Source organism: Anguilla rostrata, chromosome 6, assembly GCF_018555375.3.
Source record: "Anguilla rostrata isolate EN2019 chromosome 6, ASM1855537v3, whole genome shotgun sequence".
NCBI lineage: Eukaryota > Metazoa > Chordata > Actinopteri > Anguilliformes > Anguillidae > Anguilla > Anguilla rostrata.
In genome coordinates, this window is record NC_057938.1 from 22,773,631 (window position 1) to 22,790,373 (window position 16,743).

The following is a 16,743-nucleotide window of genomic DNA, read 5'->3' on the forward strand; positions in this document are numbered from 1 at the left end:
GGGATATTTCGCCGCAATGGAAATCGTTTGTGTTTTAGACAGCTATTGTACGGCAGCGCACATGTGTATTCACCGCATGATCCTATAGGCCAAGTGAAAGTTCAAAGCCGACGAACGCTTCCCTCGGTGAAGAGTTCGTAAAGCAATACAGCAGAAAATGGCCGCAGTTGGAGCCGCTGGCGCGCCGGCTTGTATTTGAACCACAGGCCGACAGAGGCGCTCCGTCGCTGGGAGTCGTCGTAGACATGGTGTCGTAGCAGTACAGCTATGCAGGCACCTTACACAAAAGCGTTCTGTAAGTGCGCTGGGCGCGGATATTGCTATTTAGGTCTCGTGCAGAGGACGTCCATCCATTCTTCGAGGCGAAATTTAAATGCTTAAACAATATGTAATAGCCTGCTCTCATTTTAGGCTTAGACTATGACCTATTACTCGAGCAGATAATGCGTCGACGCTTATTCTAACGTTTTACTTTTTACAAATTGGACCGACACTTGTATAATGCGACCACGGGAGATTTTAAATAAGTGATAGAAAGCTAGTTAGTCGTGAAAATAGAGCCTAGATGTATTGACAGTAGAGCTAAACGTGTATGATTTTACTGTTAGTTCATTCTATGATTTATTCTGTGCTAGTTTAAATTGTCAGAATAAAACAGTTACGTGTAATCAAACCCCAAATAATTACTACAAGTGTAATTGGGCAATAAAATTCATCGTTACTGACTGTTGTCCAGCAGCCTACTTGTTTAGTGGCCTAATAGGGAAGTCTCCATATCAACCCGGCCTGGACAGTTAGCCATTGGGCACTAGGCTATGTTTTATTATAATATGGCTTTGTACATTTTCTTTTGTCGACATGCTTCATTTAACTTAAACACGTTTAAAATTTCATTTTACTCGGGGGGCAAAGTAAAGTTACTACGCAATAAGCGGAAATTAAATCATTTATTCTAGCGATTTAATAGAATCTTAAGTGATAGGGCCTATAGTTACAGAAGTAGATTCATAAAGCAAGTTTTACTCATTACCATGGCATTTTTTATTCATTTGTAAGACTTGTCCCACAGTTGCAGGCCACGTGCCTCCTGTCCTTCATAATGAAGTTTATAGGTTGGCTATTTGTTGACATAAGCTACAGTGAAGCAACCTATTCGCCGGGGCCTTTAGTCACAAACTGAAAGTTCATGCGAGGACATTCAATGCTGTGTCACGAAGTCTGTGGTAGCAGCATGTGGCACCTTGATTGACACGGTGCTGTAGCCTTCTTACATATGCACGAAAGTGAATTTACAGGGATAGGATCCCCATCAACCTATTTTTACATTTATTTACCAGTGGCCATTTCTCAAAACGTAGCCTTGTGTAGTTGTTAAGTGATTGCACTTTGTGCTTCTGCATTACTTTTCGAAAATCGATGTTATATAGGCTAATATACAAATATTGTCGACTTATGGGGTTGCACGTTTAAAACACAGGCCTACACAGTTTCGAGTTAATGGCTTTATCTGGGTGACATAGGACGCACGACAATGTGTCTAGTCGAGATACGTGTTCATTTTAAGACAGCCTAAGTGATCCACATTTTCTATAAAGCATATCCCGATAACAGGAAAATGTGCGTAACCGTAATTTCAACACAAACAGTACAATTTCAAGATATGTAGGCTATTCAATTTAGGCATATACTTTATTGTTAAGGTGGCACTCTTGTCCGTTTTTCAAATTAAGTGTAGGATAGGCCTGCTGTATGCAAGGTAGCCTACGCACTAAAACACATGCTTAGTTGGTGAGAAAATAGCAATAACCAAAGGGCAATCTTTTAACTATTATGTGGTGCCGTTTATATGTCACATAGCCTTAGTATGGCGAGATAAACAGTGTCACTAGCTTGATATTTTCACTGGGGTTAAGTACCTATCTTAAGGGCGCAGCACACGAAACTCGGACCTACAACCTGCTAGTAACAAGCATCCTAACCTAACCCCTGTCTCATCGACGCTTTATTTGAAGGTGTTGTGTTGGTGGTAGGCTTACTGCTTACAGACGCGTAAAAATAACAGGCATACATTATAGTTGTATATTCCCACGGCCTTGTTTTTTAAGTGTAGTGCAAGGTCCAACACCGTGCCCTAGTAAGAGAATACCCGATCGCATGACGAAAATATCGGAATAGCCTAATAGCTGGCTCAGGGCAATGGAAAGTTGCTTATCATTACATTACATTACATTACAGGAATTTAGCAGACGCTCTTATCCAGAGCGACTCATGCAACATTCTACGTACCATTTACATTGCATCCGTTTATTCAAGTAGCCTACTGAAATGTAAGTGCTGTGTAATTTTTACTTTTAACAATAACGTATGTTTTTAGACAAAATGTTAGGATTCCTATAGGCAAATAGTTGTCATGGCGCGCTTTTTGCAGTTGTGCCTACTTGTTAAATATGCCAATCAAATAACATAAACAGTCCTGGTTCACAGGAATGATGTATTTGATCTCATTGTTCTATTACCCTGAACCGGGGCATTGGTAGTTTATTTGTAAGTAAATGAAAACAAGCCTAAAACCTCCCTGTTTTCTTCCTGAACGTCCTCGCTAGTAAAACGTCATCGACAATCAGGAGCATGTGTCATACAGTAGGCTGGCTGTTCACTTTAGAAGTGCACGTGGTTATAAAGTTCACTCATGTCCCTGGTGGTCCATGCGTCGTTCAGCCTATTAAATTTGACCGACGCACTAATAAACAAAATATTTCAGTAACGTAAGGAGCACATTTGAGTTCTATGATTCTTGTGTCGGACTCATAACCTATAGTTGCTGTTACCATGAAGTGTGGAGATGGGAGATATACGGGATATATGGGAGATGTCGTTTGTGGATGGAAACGGGTTTCTTCTTTAAAAGCGAACCTTGCATGTCGGGCATTGCGTCTGACGGAGACGTAACAGTATGCGTAACTTATAGCCTATTTATGTGCCTGAATTGACCCTGTTGGACAGCGAAATTGGGCATACTGCATCTTTAAGTTCCTTTTTCTGGGATGGGCTATTTTCATAACGTCATTTAATTCCTCCCTCTTTCTCATTTTCACATTCTTTGATTCTTTCTCGCTCCCATTTCCTAATGGAGCAGAATTTTCAAACATCCACCACCGTGAATTTAAATGTTTTGTTAATTGAAGTTGTTTCACTTATATTTACTAAGTTTTTCCTATTGTTGTTCTTTCTGATTTCTACGGACCTACACTGCAAGTCAGATGTGGCGATCAGGATGGCGATGGGGATTGTGATCATGAAACGTGAAAAAATGATTTAGAAACTTTTAATAGCCTAGTCTTTACAACTCTCCACGTCAGCTGCATATCAACATGATGTATTCTCCTCTGTGTCTTACTCAGGTAAAAGCATTGCTTTTCATTTGATTTGGCACTGGATATGCGCGCGTGTGCACCGCTGAAGAGCTTGTTTAAAACGTCGATTTAAGTTCGGTTGAGAAAAGGGCGGGATGCGCAAGGCGTGAATGTAGTCCTAATGAGGGTTCGGCTTCTCTGAAACTTCTTGCCGGCGATTTTACATAGGTCTGTATTTGGTTTTCGTGTGAGGCAATCCATGAAATATTATTGTATCATTAGCATACAATTCTCTGTAAAGTTGTCCATCGGTAAATGAAAGTTGATTGAAGTAGAATAATTTATAATATAGGCATTTTTTCGTGAACAGCTACCACAACAACAACAAAACAACCATAATAATAATAATAATAATAATAATAATAGTGTTTTCTCGTTACTCATGCAAGGCCCGTGCAAGGAAGCACAGAGCGAACATCCCGCATATTTTCATACTTTAATATAAATATCTCGATTATGCCAGCTTTGCTGAGTAGTTCGCATCTTCGGGAATTGATATTGTCCATATTACTGTTATACGTCCAGAGAAGCCTCTTAAGGCACTATGCAAGGAACTCCGAGAAGTTGTCTAGGAGATTTTAGGCTCATTACTGACGGCTCCATAAAAAATTTGCTGCAGGAATACAATTGCAAGGGTTGTCGTAAAACTACCAATGTAGCCTATATACACAGGAATATCTTTGACAAGTTTGTTTGAATTTTTGCGGTATGTTATGCGACGAATCTTCTCCATAGCGCGTGGTAAATTTAAGGTTAGATGATCTTACTCGGGTGAGAGATACCCGGTTGCATGATGGAAATGTTCTCGGAGTAGTCTAATGCTTGCTCAGAGCCATAGAAAGTTACTTTCCCATGTACCAGTTGTTTTTATTGTCAGTTGCTGTGGTGTTAAATGAAAGCTAAATCCCAGCTCATTTTATCATTAAGAATATTTTGTTGTTTCAGCCTTGTTTTACGGCCTATACCATGTGTGTTCGTGAATATTTATATCTGAAAAATATGCTTATGGATCAGCCAGGGATTTCATTTATTTATCAGATATTTGCTAAATTAGTCCTCAATATCTGTTGATTAGAGAAAAAGAGTTGTCATGTCTCTAAACAGACCATTTTATTACAGAATTACCATTTAAATTATCATTGTGGTTGATTAACTTGAGTTTAGTTTTCAGAAAACAATTTTAAAAATATAAGTTTTATTTAATCACTGCTGTTTATTTAAAGCACAAAAAGTGTAATTGATAATAATTAATCTGTATTAAAATCAAATACTCTTTTAAACCTTGGTAGTTAAACTGGGTATCTGGCTTTTATTAAAGCTTTTAGAAAAAAAATGTCTCAGGGTATATCAGATCTGGAATATAATATTTATTATTATTATTATTATTATTACTATTATTACTATTATTCTTATTAAGAATAATAGTAGTAGTAATAATAATAATAATAATGACAACAACAAAAGAGCAGGCATCCAAATAATTCAAGAACCTTCTGGAAAAGTTTGCGTAGAAATCTTGCAATTTGTGTAGCATTTGAAGCAATATGCACATATAATCCAGGGTCTGTGTGCAGTGCATATTTTCCACTCTCATATTTGCCTTGGCTGCGATTAAACAGAGGCAGAAATGAACTTTTTATGGCCTTCTCTCAAGGTTTTTAAATTGCAAAATGGTCTCAGTTCCTTGTTGGATCATTGTTTTTTTGAAGGAATTAGTTTCCCCTATTGAGAGATTGAGTATAAACCAGACAAATGCATCACAACTTAGGGGAAGTTAAAGTCCCATTTATTATCACGTGTTGTTACCTAATTTGTTTTTCCGATAAAGAATAATTTAACACTTGATGAATGAAACTATTTCTGGTCAGCACCGCGAGTTGTAATAGAATATTACGTGGCTGCATTTGTACATTTACATTTTCCATAACCTTGTGCAAAATTTGTGGAAAGTATTTTCTCCCTCAGTGTTACTAGACTTACATTTGCACTATATTTTCTGTATCAGTTAAGACATGAAAAGTGATTGTGCATTATGGTGAGTGCCCCTTTAAATTATTTAGTTAAGCCAAAAATTGAGCATTTTGTGTTTCCTCACCACAGTTTGCATTCAATTAGGTTTTAAAAATTTTTCTCAGAAACTTGAGTTACTTAAAGACCATTTTTAAAGAAACACATATATTTTAAGAGAACTCCATTGAATGTCCAATGTAGCGTGCATAATTAGTTGTGTACCTTTTAAACCACAGAATAGACAAATCTTTCCATATATCTTATGTTTGTATTTGGTAATTTAACATTACACATCATTTCAACCAATGTACTGTTTCACAGACATAAGATAGGTTTGACAGTCCTTAGACTTGAACTGGAATAATGCATTTTTATTATTAAGGGATCCTTCTTCAGTCTTCGTACATTTCAAAGCCAGCGTGTTTCAATTAGACTACATTTACAGAACATTTGAATATTTTCAATTTTAACACAAACCAATTTAAAACAAAGGGAAATTGTTATTGATGGATTTTCTTTCTTTAACCAAACCATCCATACAAAGAGTGTAACAATGTAACAATGCTTTCAGTTTATTTCAACAATGTTGTACATATTTTGACGGTGCAAAGAGTGGTATATGTTAATAGTTATAAATCTTAAAGAAAGCAATGATTTATTTAATTGCATGGTATTCTTAAAGTCGTGTTCTGGTACTGACGCAAGTGCCCGTGTGAGTGCGTGAAACTGTGTGGTTTCTCTAGCCTGCCGTTGAACCGGCTGCATACCACAGCCACTCTATGAAGTGGCAGGTACAGGTTTCTCTAACCTGTAGAGGGACACTTATTTCCTCTTGATCTGGTATCAAATTCCTCAGTTGGTCAATCTGAAAATATTAACTTATTATTGGCCTTCTCAAGTAATTTCTATTTCTTGTCATTTCTTCTTGGGATGGTGACTGAAATAATTTTTGTATTATTCCTGGGATCTGTAGTTTATTTGCCAGGGACTGTGACGCGGGGCGGGGCCGAGTGGGACTGGCCCACAGGGTCTGCATTTGAAGCTTATGGGTTGACAGGGTGTCAGGCATGTACCTGGGCGTGTACCTGGAGGGCCTCTGTGCAGTTCTTACCTTTTGCCAATTCTTCCATTATTTTTGTTTCTACTTCCTGCTTTTCTATATTTCACAAGAAGCAGCAGGAGGAGGACAAAATGGCTGTAGCACCGGGGCTTGCAGTGTTTCTCAAAACACGTACAGTAATGAGACTGAAATGAGCAGAGACAGATACCGCTGTCATTTTTCAATATTTAGAAGGGAATTCCATGACAGCTACTAGTAGCCTAACTCCTTTCAAAACCCAGGCCGTCTGAGGTTGCATGATAGGTGCACCCAGCAGTTATGTTTTTGGAACTTACGCAGACATTGTTTGTTCTAAAAGCTTTAGTAGTTGTCGTGTATTTGTGTTCAGTAGGGGGCGGCGGAAGGGCATGTACCTCATGCCACCCCTGGTCCCCCATAAATCCACTGCAGTTGTGCTAATTCAGTACAGCCAGCTGTGTTTAAATAATGTTTAAAGGCCAAACTTGCACATAGTAGAAACCACTGCATTTAAATGGAAAAGACAGGAAATGTCAGAGAGTTATAGCATGAGCCAACAGTATTCTAATAACCCAGATGGAAGGTTTTATGCTATAAAATGAAGTGTTACTGTATACCCTAGTGAGTGGCCAGCGATGCAGCAGTAGTTTGCGATCGTGGAAAGCCATTTCCCTGTATTTTCCGTTTCATTTATTTGCCAAGAACATTTAGTAATACTTGGAAATCTTCTATTTAATTTTGAGTACAGAATAGTCATCTAGATTTTGAATTTTGAGTGTGGTTTATAAATCTGCCAGTAATAAGGACTTTCTCATTTTGAATTAGCTGGTCAGTCAGAATAACACATATTTGGTGGGGCATGCATTGATTTGTGTTTTACAATGAGAGTAAGGAGATATGATTAGAGCAGGACAGAGAATATTGGAGGTTGTTTTTTTTCTTTTTGCAATGTAAAATGTAGGCGTGGCTTTCTTTACCGTCATTTGAAAGAATGTCTTCTTTGCACCCTAGAGTGATGACAAGCATGCGCTACTTGTCTGTGTTTTCACACATGCACACTTCAGCTCAACTGGAAAGCGTTGTCACAGAAGTTACCTCATATGTCATGATTTATTTGAGTGAACTGTTTTGATTAATCACAGTAGCTGCTGTCATATATTATGGTTTTCACTGAAAGGACAGGTCTGAACTTGTGTAAGTAGTAGGCCTGATATTAAGGGAAGTAGTTACTAATCCCTGTTGTTACTAGATGTCCATATTGCAATTGTTGTGGACTGACCATAAAAGTATACCTGATATGAGCTGAACCAGGGTTCAATCCAGATCGTAAGGACTGGGGACCATCACTGTCTTAAATAATAGCTCTGATGTTGCATGTAAATGATTAGGAGTGATTGCCTTGGGGCTGGACTGAAATTGCAAAAGACAATATACACTGAAAGACAGGTCTGAGACTGTGATCCTGACTGAAATGATGACGAGTCTGTGACTGATTCACTCTGAAACGACAGGTCTGAGACTGTGATCCTGACTGAAATGATGACGAGTCTGTGACTGATTCACTCTGAAAGGACAGGTCTGACACTATGGTTAAGGCTGGAGGACAGGTCTGAGACTGTAATTCACACTGAAAGGACTAGTCTGAGACTGATTCACTCTGATACTGTAAGACAGGTCTGAGACTATGAGTCACACTGAAAGGATAAGTCTGAGACTGATTCACTCTGATAAGACAGGTCTGAGACTAATTCACACTGAAAGGACAGTTGTGAGATTGCTGTACACTTCATTGTCTCTGATGTTAAGCATAGCGTATCAGAATTTCTATTTTCTTTTCCTGAGCCAGATGGTAGATGAGCAACTGGCATTTATTAGGACCACTCTATTGGAATAATGCCAATTTTAATTTTTGTAAAAGCACTTAAACGTAAATAATATCTCCCCAGAGAGACTGTTCATTGTATCCACAGACAGCTTTCATATATTTGTCCTTTGGACTCTTCAAAAGAAACTTGGCTGCAGCAAACTACTCATTTAGCAGTATTTGTGTATAATATGCAAGCTTGGACAAAAAGTAATTACCATTGGGAGTAAAAGCTTTGTACACATGTAAACCACTGCACACTCAGCACTACCCATTCTCTAAGATTCATGATGATACTTTAAGAAAACTATAAATTATTTCCAGTTATCGCTTGGTCATCTGTTCCTTGGTGCTCATTAACTCAATTTGCTGATGTCAGATAGGCTGTTCATTGGGGTAGGATTAATTCACATTCAGACATGGAGGTCCAGCATAAGTCCAGCAGTCACTCAATCATAACTGCTAACGACACATCTGCTTACTTCTTTTGAACTATGACACAAACCATACCATTAAACTTTAGTATAACATAACTACAGTTGTAAACAGAAGTGACTTATGTCAGCTTTGAAATATTATGTATCTTTGACAAAGTAGTTACACTGTTGTATATTTTGCCCCATCTTAAAGTGACTGTAAAGGGGTTGAAAATAGTTTAAATAACCGTAAATTATCACAGGGAGATGTATCCGCTGCACATTCACCAAATATGTATTCAAAGTAATGTCAATAACTGTAATGACACACATTTCCAGTCAGACATAAAATCTGTATTAAAGAAACCTAAAAATTGTATGGGCGTTGTCAGCCCCGCCCTGCCACCTCACCTCCCCCCTTAACTCTTCCCAATATTTACCACCTACAATAAACACACGTGGCTAGCGTAGCTATGTCTGTCTATCAAGAATGGCAGAGGGCTTCATGGCTGCGAGTGCAATTGGGCAAATACTGTTATATATGAGAAGAGGAGCATCAACTGGCTAAACTGGGAATAGCCCCAGCAACATGTTTCTGGAATTTGGCCAAGCCAGGAAGTCTCTGGTTATAACTTTTAACGCTGTACAGTTTCGTGAAATGGTCACTGCATAAGCAGGTGTTTGCACTGATGTAGCCTGATGTAGCCTATAGCTTTTCAAAAACGCAACCCTTTTCTTTTGAATTGCATCATTCTTAGGAAACATAAAAAATGACATCATAACGTTAACCTTGACCTCATCCTCCTGTTTGCATTCAGTGAGAGTACATGAGGTAAATTTGGAATGCTTGCCAGGCAAACAGAGGCTTGATAATGAAATGAAACAAATAACAAAATGAAAACTATTGCTGTTTGGGTAATCCAACTAGCCTAGCTAGCCAGCCAGCTAGGTAGCACAACCATGAAGATATGGAGAAGGTGGGAGAAAGAGCTGGTTGGAGAAGGAAGGAGACTGGGAGAGGGATAAGGTTTATAGAGGGATTAAGTAGAGGGGAAATAGCTAAAAAGCTACAGCTAACTATTATAAATCCCTGTTAAGTGGACAGCAGTTCTCTGTGGCAGAGTGTTTTGCTTAGACTCAAAGAGGGACAGAATACATTTATTTGCCTCAAACTATGAGAGGAGATATACAATGAGACTAAAAGATTTATTGCCAATTACGTCAGGTCCTTCATCATATCATGAAAGACCTGGACCCATTAGCTCAGAGCCTGGTAAGACATTGACCTCCACTGATTTAATCCCCAAATAGAAATAGTCCAAAACGTTTTGGACTGATATAAGCAGGTATCTCAGCGCAACGTCCTTAGGTCCTGGTTTTGTGACCTGCAAGAACTCCTGAATGCTCTGACTGTTTTCCACTCTGAAAGAAACTATCTATTTTATTTTTTAAATTTGTGATGCTGTCATGGATGTTCTGCCCCTTTGTGTCACCTTCATAATTTTGCTGATGGAGACCCAGGAGGAAGTGCAAACAGGACAGGCCGCTAGTGCTGTCAGGTCCTGTCAGGAAGAGACGGACACAATCAAGTTATACCCTTTGCCTGGGCCAATTACACCAGGAGGGTTCTGACATTAGGTTAAAGTCCCAACCCAGGAGGTAGTAGTTGTACTGTAGGGAGTACTGCAGTGGCCGGCATCCCATGGTGCCCAAACAGGAGAACTCAGCACTGGTAGTAACTGATCTTGATCTGCTTGTCCACGTGGGTTATAGGGTGAGACTACATTGAGCTTCTTGAAGTCATTACAAAGCTGCAGGAAAGCATCAGGTTTGGGTACCATCATGATGAGGCTGGACTAGGGGCAAGAGGCCTCTTTGATGGCTCCTAGGGTTTCATCTGCTCAGTCTTCTTCACAGGTTGTGTGCTGCACCTCTAAAACACAGTAGGGCCACAACTCTGGGAGGATTGTGGATGCAGTGTTCTTCCATGGAGATCCATACTCTCTCTGTCTCTTCGTCTGCACCGATGAACAATGCAGCATTGGGACCCTGTTCAAACTTTGATACTTTTTTATCTACTGCAGTTTCTGTTGTTCAGACTGGCATGTGTGTTCACAGGCTAAGTCATTGTAGTGAATGAGTCTGGGTGGCCCATTATAAACACGCTGCTGTGTCTTCCACTCCCTCAATGCCACGTCCTCGACTGAACTCCTGTGTGGACACTGCTGTTCCTCCCAGGTGTCCTTTGCGAGGTTCAGCAGGCCGTGGGGTGGGAAGCTGTACAGGAATCCAAATGGAGCGAAGCCTGTGGAAGCCTGGGGCTTTTCCCCCGAGCGTGAACAAGATGTTGGGGAGGAGCTGATGCCAGCCACACCTGTCAGCAGTGATTACATTCCACTTGAGTGTCTGGTTAAATAACTAACCCTGCTCTCCTTTTTTTTGGTTGGTAATGAAGTGTGCCATTCTTTAATCCGCAGCAGGTGACATATGTCTGTTCAGACCTTTGAAATAAAATGGGTGTCCTGTTCAGTCAGAATTGCTTTTGGAAATACCCACACAGTTGCACCAGCATATTGACAATGGCTTTGAATATGGTGGTGTACAGAAGAACTTGTAACAAAATCCACAATGACAAGGAAGTATTGCTAGCCTCTGGTGGAACATGGAGGTGGGCCACTACAGGTGGATGCACCAATCGGTGTGTAATTTCATATTGCCTCCTTCTGGCATCTTAGTGAGGTGCACATGTGCTAAGTCTGCAGGGGATGGGTGAGGTGTTTTGGAGGTCTGGCTATGGGCAGCACCAGTCAGGCAGCTGACCTGGTCATCGACCAGCTGGTACACAGAATGTTGGCTGAAAGTGGACTCCGCCGTACCTCACAGAAGTATTCTCTCTTTTCCCCTGCAACACAAAAGCTGAAGGTAAAAAATAAAATACACAGTAAGTCCAGGCTCCTTATCCAAATACTGGTATATGCCTGTACCTGCCCACATTCTCCACCATGCTGTCTTGGATGTTATAATGGAGATGTGGCAATAGAAAGTAAGAAATAATGTTATCTGCGCTGGTGTATTCGTTAATAGATCAAATATAAGAAAAATAAAGAGTAGGGCTCATTGGGGCAGATGCTTGGTTGTGGCTGGAAACAAGTGTTCAGGTGTGTTGGGGGATATTCCTCCTGGGATTGTCTCTGAAAAGAGAGGTAAAGCAGTCTGTGTCTCTGAAGGGTAGAGTAAAAAATAACCTTCAATAGTTTGTGAGGACTCCATGGTGACTGGCTATGTCTGGATTGGCTGCAGCTTGCGGTGGATGTCGGTAAGGGCTGGTTCCCAATGATTGAACGATCATGCCAATCATTGAGGCGCAGTCTGGATTGAGATGCTCTGGGCCATGGCTGCTGTCCGTGGTGCTGATGTGTTGTGAAGTGGGAGTGGTGACAGGAGAAAGAGGAAAGCGAGGGGGTGGGGCAGGTGCTCCCCACATCACACAGTATAATATGTTATCAATATGTGTTTGTCGATAAATGTATTTGATGATGATGCTCATGTTTGCATATTGGGGCCTTGTGCTTGGCCCCATTAATTATTATTATTATTATTGACAACAGCAAACATAGTAGTAAATAACAATACTGATTTATGTTATTTACCTCATGTATGTATGTGGCGTAGAGGCCTTCACAAACTGCGGTGTAGCTGCACTAATTAATGCCATACTAGTTAATTCCAGCGCATGCAGCATGGTGTTTGAAGTGCAGCCATGGTCCTTAGGGACCCCCCCACTGGGCTACTTCTCTTCTTCCTGCCCAATGGCTCTTGGGTTGTGTGTGTGTGGCAGGGAATAGGGGAAGGGGGGGGGGGGGGGGCGGAGAAGAGGCATGTCCCACTTTCCACTCAGAGTTCTGAGTGTTAAAACTGCTCCCTGTCCTGGATCGCTAGTGAGGAGCAAAGTGTCTAATAATACCACTTCCCTAGCGCTAATCAGAATATTCATTAGCATGTTTATGAGTAGTCTGGGCATCTTACGCTTTCCATGCGGTTTGCTGGTATTTTGGTGTCAGTTGGGGCGGTGAAAACTGGGCCGAGTGTCCTAAGTGGGGCAGTTGCTTTAATGTGTCCCCTCGTGTCCCTCGCCAGAGGGACAGTCAGCGAGTGATGCGTAGGAGTGCAGTTCTGGCTAAGGGAGGACCGCAGATATATAAATCCCAGACATTTGGCACAGCGTAGTCTTTGCAGACCCTGACGTACGCCGATCCACCTCCACAGATGTTCGGGGAAGGCTGGCTGTGCTACATATCGCGCCCGGGCTCTCTGGGAGGAACCATGGTGAGATATTCCAAATATTTACATCCAGGGCGTGGCTGACATCCAGCCGCAAGAGCGGCCTCTTTCTCCGTTAGGTTATTTAAGAGTCCATTTTTAAAAATTCGTTCAAAAATTTGTAGGAAAATCGGACTCGTATAGCCTACTGTCTGGTGCTCTCCTTATTAGTTTACGTTACAATTTAACATTTATGTTTCATTTGGAGATTCCAAGAGATTGTACTATTGCTCATTGATGTACTGTAAGTATATCAAAATGGACCCCTTTTTATAGCACCCTACGTGTGTTCAGCCGTGATGGCTATATAACATTGCCTTGCCTTGTAATGGCTGTGCCAAAGCTCTATTCACTGCTGGATAGAGGGTTTTCATGACAGTATTAAGCTGCAGGGTCACACAACAACTGTTGCTGTACCTGAGAAACTTAGATCTCAAAATTATTATATTCAAATAGTGAGAACAAGGGCAAGAGTCACATGGTGCGTCCAAAGACCGTGAAAGGGATTTCATTGTTTTTACTTTAAATTCAATCGGGTTCTTCCATTATTCGGAATGCTTATAGTTTTTGCAAGGATAAATTGCAGAGCGATAGAAAATTGTGTGTACAATAAACTGGTGTGTGTGGCATTGGGTGTGTTGGGCATGTGTTGTAAGTTGTGTGATCGAAACTGCCCAGAGCGAAACCTGCACTCCTGGCACCTCGCGCACATGTGGGAGAGGTTTCATCAAATGGTCTTACTGGAAGGGTTTCAGGAATACACTGCTGTCGTGGCAAAGTCCAATGCTTATTTAAAAATGTTTTTAACCTGTGGGGTTACCGCAGCAGCCTGTGGTTGCATTCTGAAATAATCCTCATCAGCATATTTTTTTAATGCTGGTATAATTATGTAAATCAGAAAGAAAATATTATCCAAAGGAAGGCTTATTCTTCTTATAAATGAGTATTAGCCACGCTGCAAAATGAATGAGACTTTTTTGACTGCAAATGGAGACCGAAAAGAATTAGAAGTGAATGAAAATCTTGATGAATATAATGTTTTTTTAAAAGTCTTCATTCATTTTTTCCATCCATTCAGAATTCAGTGATTCAGTTGCTCCCGTTGTCTCTGAGCATACTTGTGGTATTTTCTGTCTGTGATGCTTGTTCTGTTCGGCTAACATTTTTGCAGCAGTGGGTGGCTGTTAATGCCATGCATGAACCACAGCAGGTGCGTGGGAAATCAGTCGTTTGTTTGTGGCAATGGGGACAAATGATCTCATTGAAGAGAAAGTGAGAAATTATGATCTTTCCTCACTGCCTAATGGAGCAGAAATGCCTCTGGAAGAGGAGATTCTCTCTTTATATGACAGTTAGCAAACCATTTATAAAGGTCATTTATTAGGGACCAATTATTCCTGATTATTCCATAGCAAATACAGGTATGCATATGTGGTATGCTATGGATAAGCATCTTTTCTTAGTATGAAAAAGAAAAAGAAAAAAAAACAGTTGTCCAACATTACAATTGAACCGCAACAATACTAACCTGCAACAGTACTAAAACATGGTTGTTGAGCCTCCTGATCCCTATTGCTGTGTGTAAGCCCAGTCAGAATTTGAACTCTGAGGTAATTAAATTTTTAATGGGCTATTTCTCTCAGCTGTTTCTTTTCAAAGCTAGCTCTCTGCATTGTTTTATTCTCTGAGTCACCCATATGCAGTACAACTTTGCCGTGTGCAACCATCATGCTCTCTTTGCTTTCAAGACATCTACAGCTGGATACCACACACACATTATCCTCTTCACTATCCTCTTCACTGCCAGTCCACCTAAAACCTCTGTGCACAACCATCCTAACTCTGCTACCTGCTCTCTTTCTTTACTGCCAAGGTGTAGAGGTCAGGGTCAGCTCTCTTGAAGAGGTAATTCGTACTGTGTGGTGACTTCCACAGGACCCCGGTGTACCACATGTCCCGCTGTGTAGGTCTATTGGCTGCCTTGGAATTATTGGTCAAATATATGATGACTGTACAGCTAAAAATGGTACTTGTTCTGCCTGTCTGAGAAATTTGGGGCATGTATGTTAAAATTCCAAATTATAGTAAAAGTGTATCCTTTCTGGGTACTGGCTAACTTGACCACTAGATGAAAGGAAGATGACCAGTGAACATTCATAGGCTATAGATGCTAGGCTAAATGCAGTACCCAATGCGAATGTTTTAAGTTAATTATTAGTATGCTATTAATAAAAATACCTGGATAAACAAATTTCTAAAGCTGACCAAATTTAGTAAACACCTTCACATCCATAAATTACAATAGTTTTGTCTATAAAAATTGTTTTAATATGTTTTTAATGAATAATTAGAATTTATTTGCATGCACTAATATAGGTTTTTTCCACTATTGCTGAGGTTGTTAGGCAGTGTTTTTTGTGCACTGAAATAAGCAATGACCATTTAAAAAAATGTAAAAAGCCATGCCTTTTATGTCAGAAAGTTGAATTCCCTGCTCTCTAACGAGTTGTGAATGGGCACTGGTGTCGGTGGATCTATGGTTCTTGAGAGCAGGCATGGCTGTCCCAGTGGTACTTACCGGAATGGGCATCTAGAAAATCCGCAAGTTATAAATGTTGTAAATCTTATAGTGCTATATTATCAGTGGACAGACTAATTTACCATAAAGAAGTATATAATTGAAGGCATAACTTGAGTTTTCAAATGAAAAATTTGTTTAGCTGCTGTAGTATGTCACAGTTATTGCTCTGAACAGCTGTTGAGAACAAGGTATTTTCCCAGGTTGTGTAAAAAGGCCGGATCTTTGGTACAGTAGTTGGAGCTGTAGGTGGAGTTCAGTGAAATCACTGCTCTGTGCAGCTCATTAAGATCCAAGCTATCTTTATGGTTTGATCTATGTCTTTTGTTGAATCGAGCTTTTATTTCTTGCATCAGTAATTTAATGCTCTGTTCCGCCCTCCCTGTACATCCTCAGAACAGAGCTCTGCCTTTATTAGACTTATCGCTTTAGCGCTAAGGCTTAATTTACGCGCGCTGCAGCAATCTGCGCTTTTAATAACGAGATGTTCCAGAGTGCGAGCAGTGCGTATTCCTCACCGCGCGTTCACCGCTCAGAAAGAAAAAGTGTGAATGGGCTTCAAGGATATGAAAAGGTGTGTGCTGCGCTGAAGTCTGAGATACCCCGAGGAGCATATTACAGGCTCAGACAGAGACCTCTGTGATCTTCTGTGCCTTGAAGGATATATTACAGGCTCAGACAGAGGCCTCCGTGGATCAGGAAGTGAGCCAAAGGCTGCGAGGCAGACGCGTCACCGGCTCAGGCTCCTGACCTCATTTGACCACGGAAGGCTAAGCTGCCGCGCGCAGCGCCGCGTTTCCAGTGTCCGGATGTACAGGGAAGCTCTGTTCCTTTGTTTACCGTTCTTTATATCTCCTTGTAATTTTCCTTGCCAGTTGAGTTTCCCCAAAGTGCGTCCTGGCTGTAGTTTTCCCCCACGAGTCAACGTTTCCCTTTTACCTCGCCGCTAGATTTGTGTGCATCTGATCCCTTTGAGCAGACGTTATCGAATGTGCTTGAGATTACGGAGCAGGACCGAGGCTGGAGGTTAGCAAGGGAGCAGTGTCGTTTCCTCCTGCAGTTTC

General features: G+C 40.7%; 1 protein-coding gene across 4 annotated transcripts in view; it reads left to right on the plus strand.

Moving 5' to 3' along the window:
• The window catches only part of LOC135256849 (nuclear factor 1 C-type-like), a 92,733-nt gene that overhangs the window by 992 nt on the left and 74,998 nt on the right, over positions 1-16,743 (plus strand). The window contains exon 1 of one of the 4 annotated variants that reach the window (XM_064339051.1): positions 2,883-3,401. The exons of 1 other annotated variant lie outside the window; for it this stretch is intronic. In XM_064339051.1, coding sequence (XP_064195121.1) covers positions 3,372-3,401 — 30 coding nt within the window. In that variant the 5' untranslated portion in view covers positions 2,883-3,371. Of the gene's footprint in view, positions 1-2,882; positions 3,402-12,829; positions 13,108-16,743 lie in introns of those variants that run through there. 2 more of the 4 variants (XM_064339053.1, XM_064339049.1) reach the window with 2 other exon arrangements.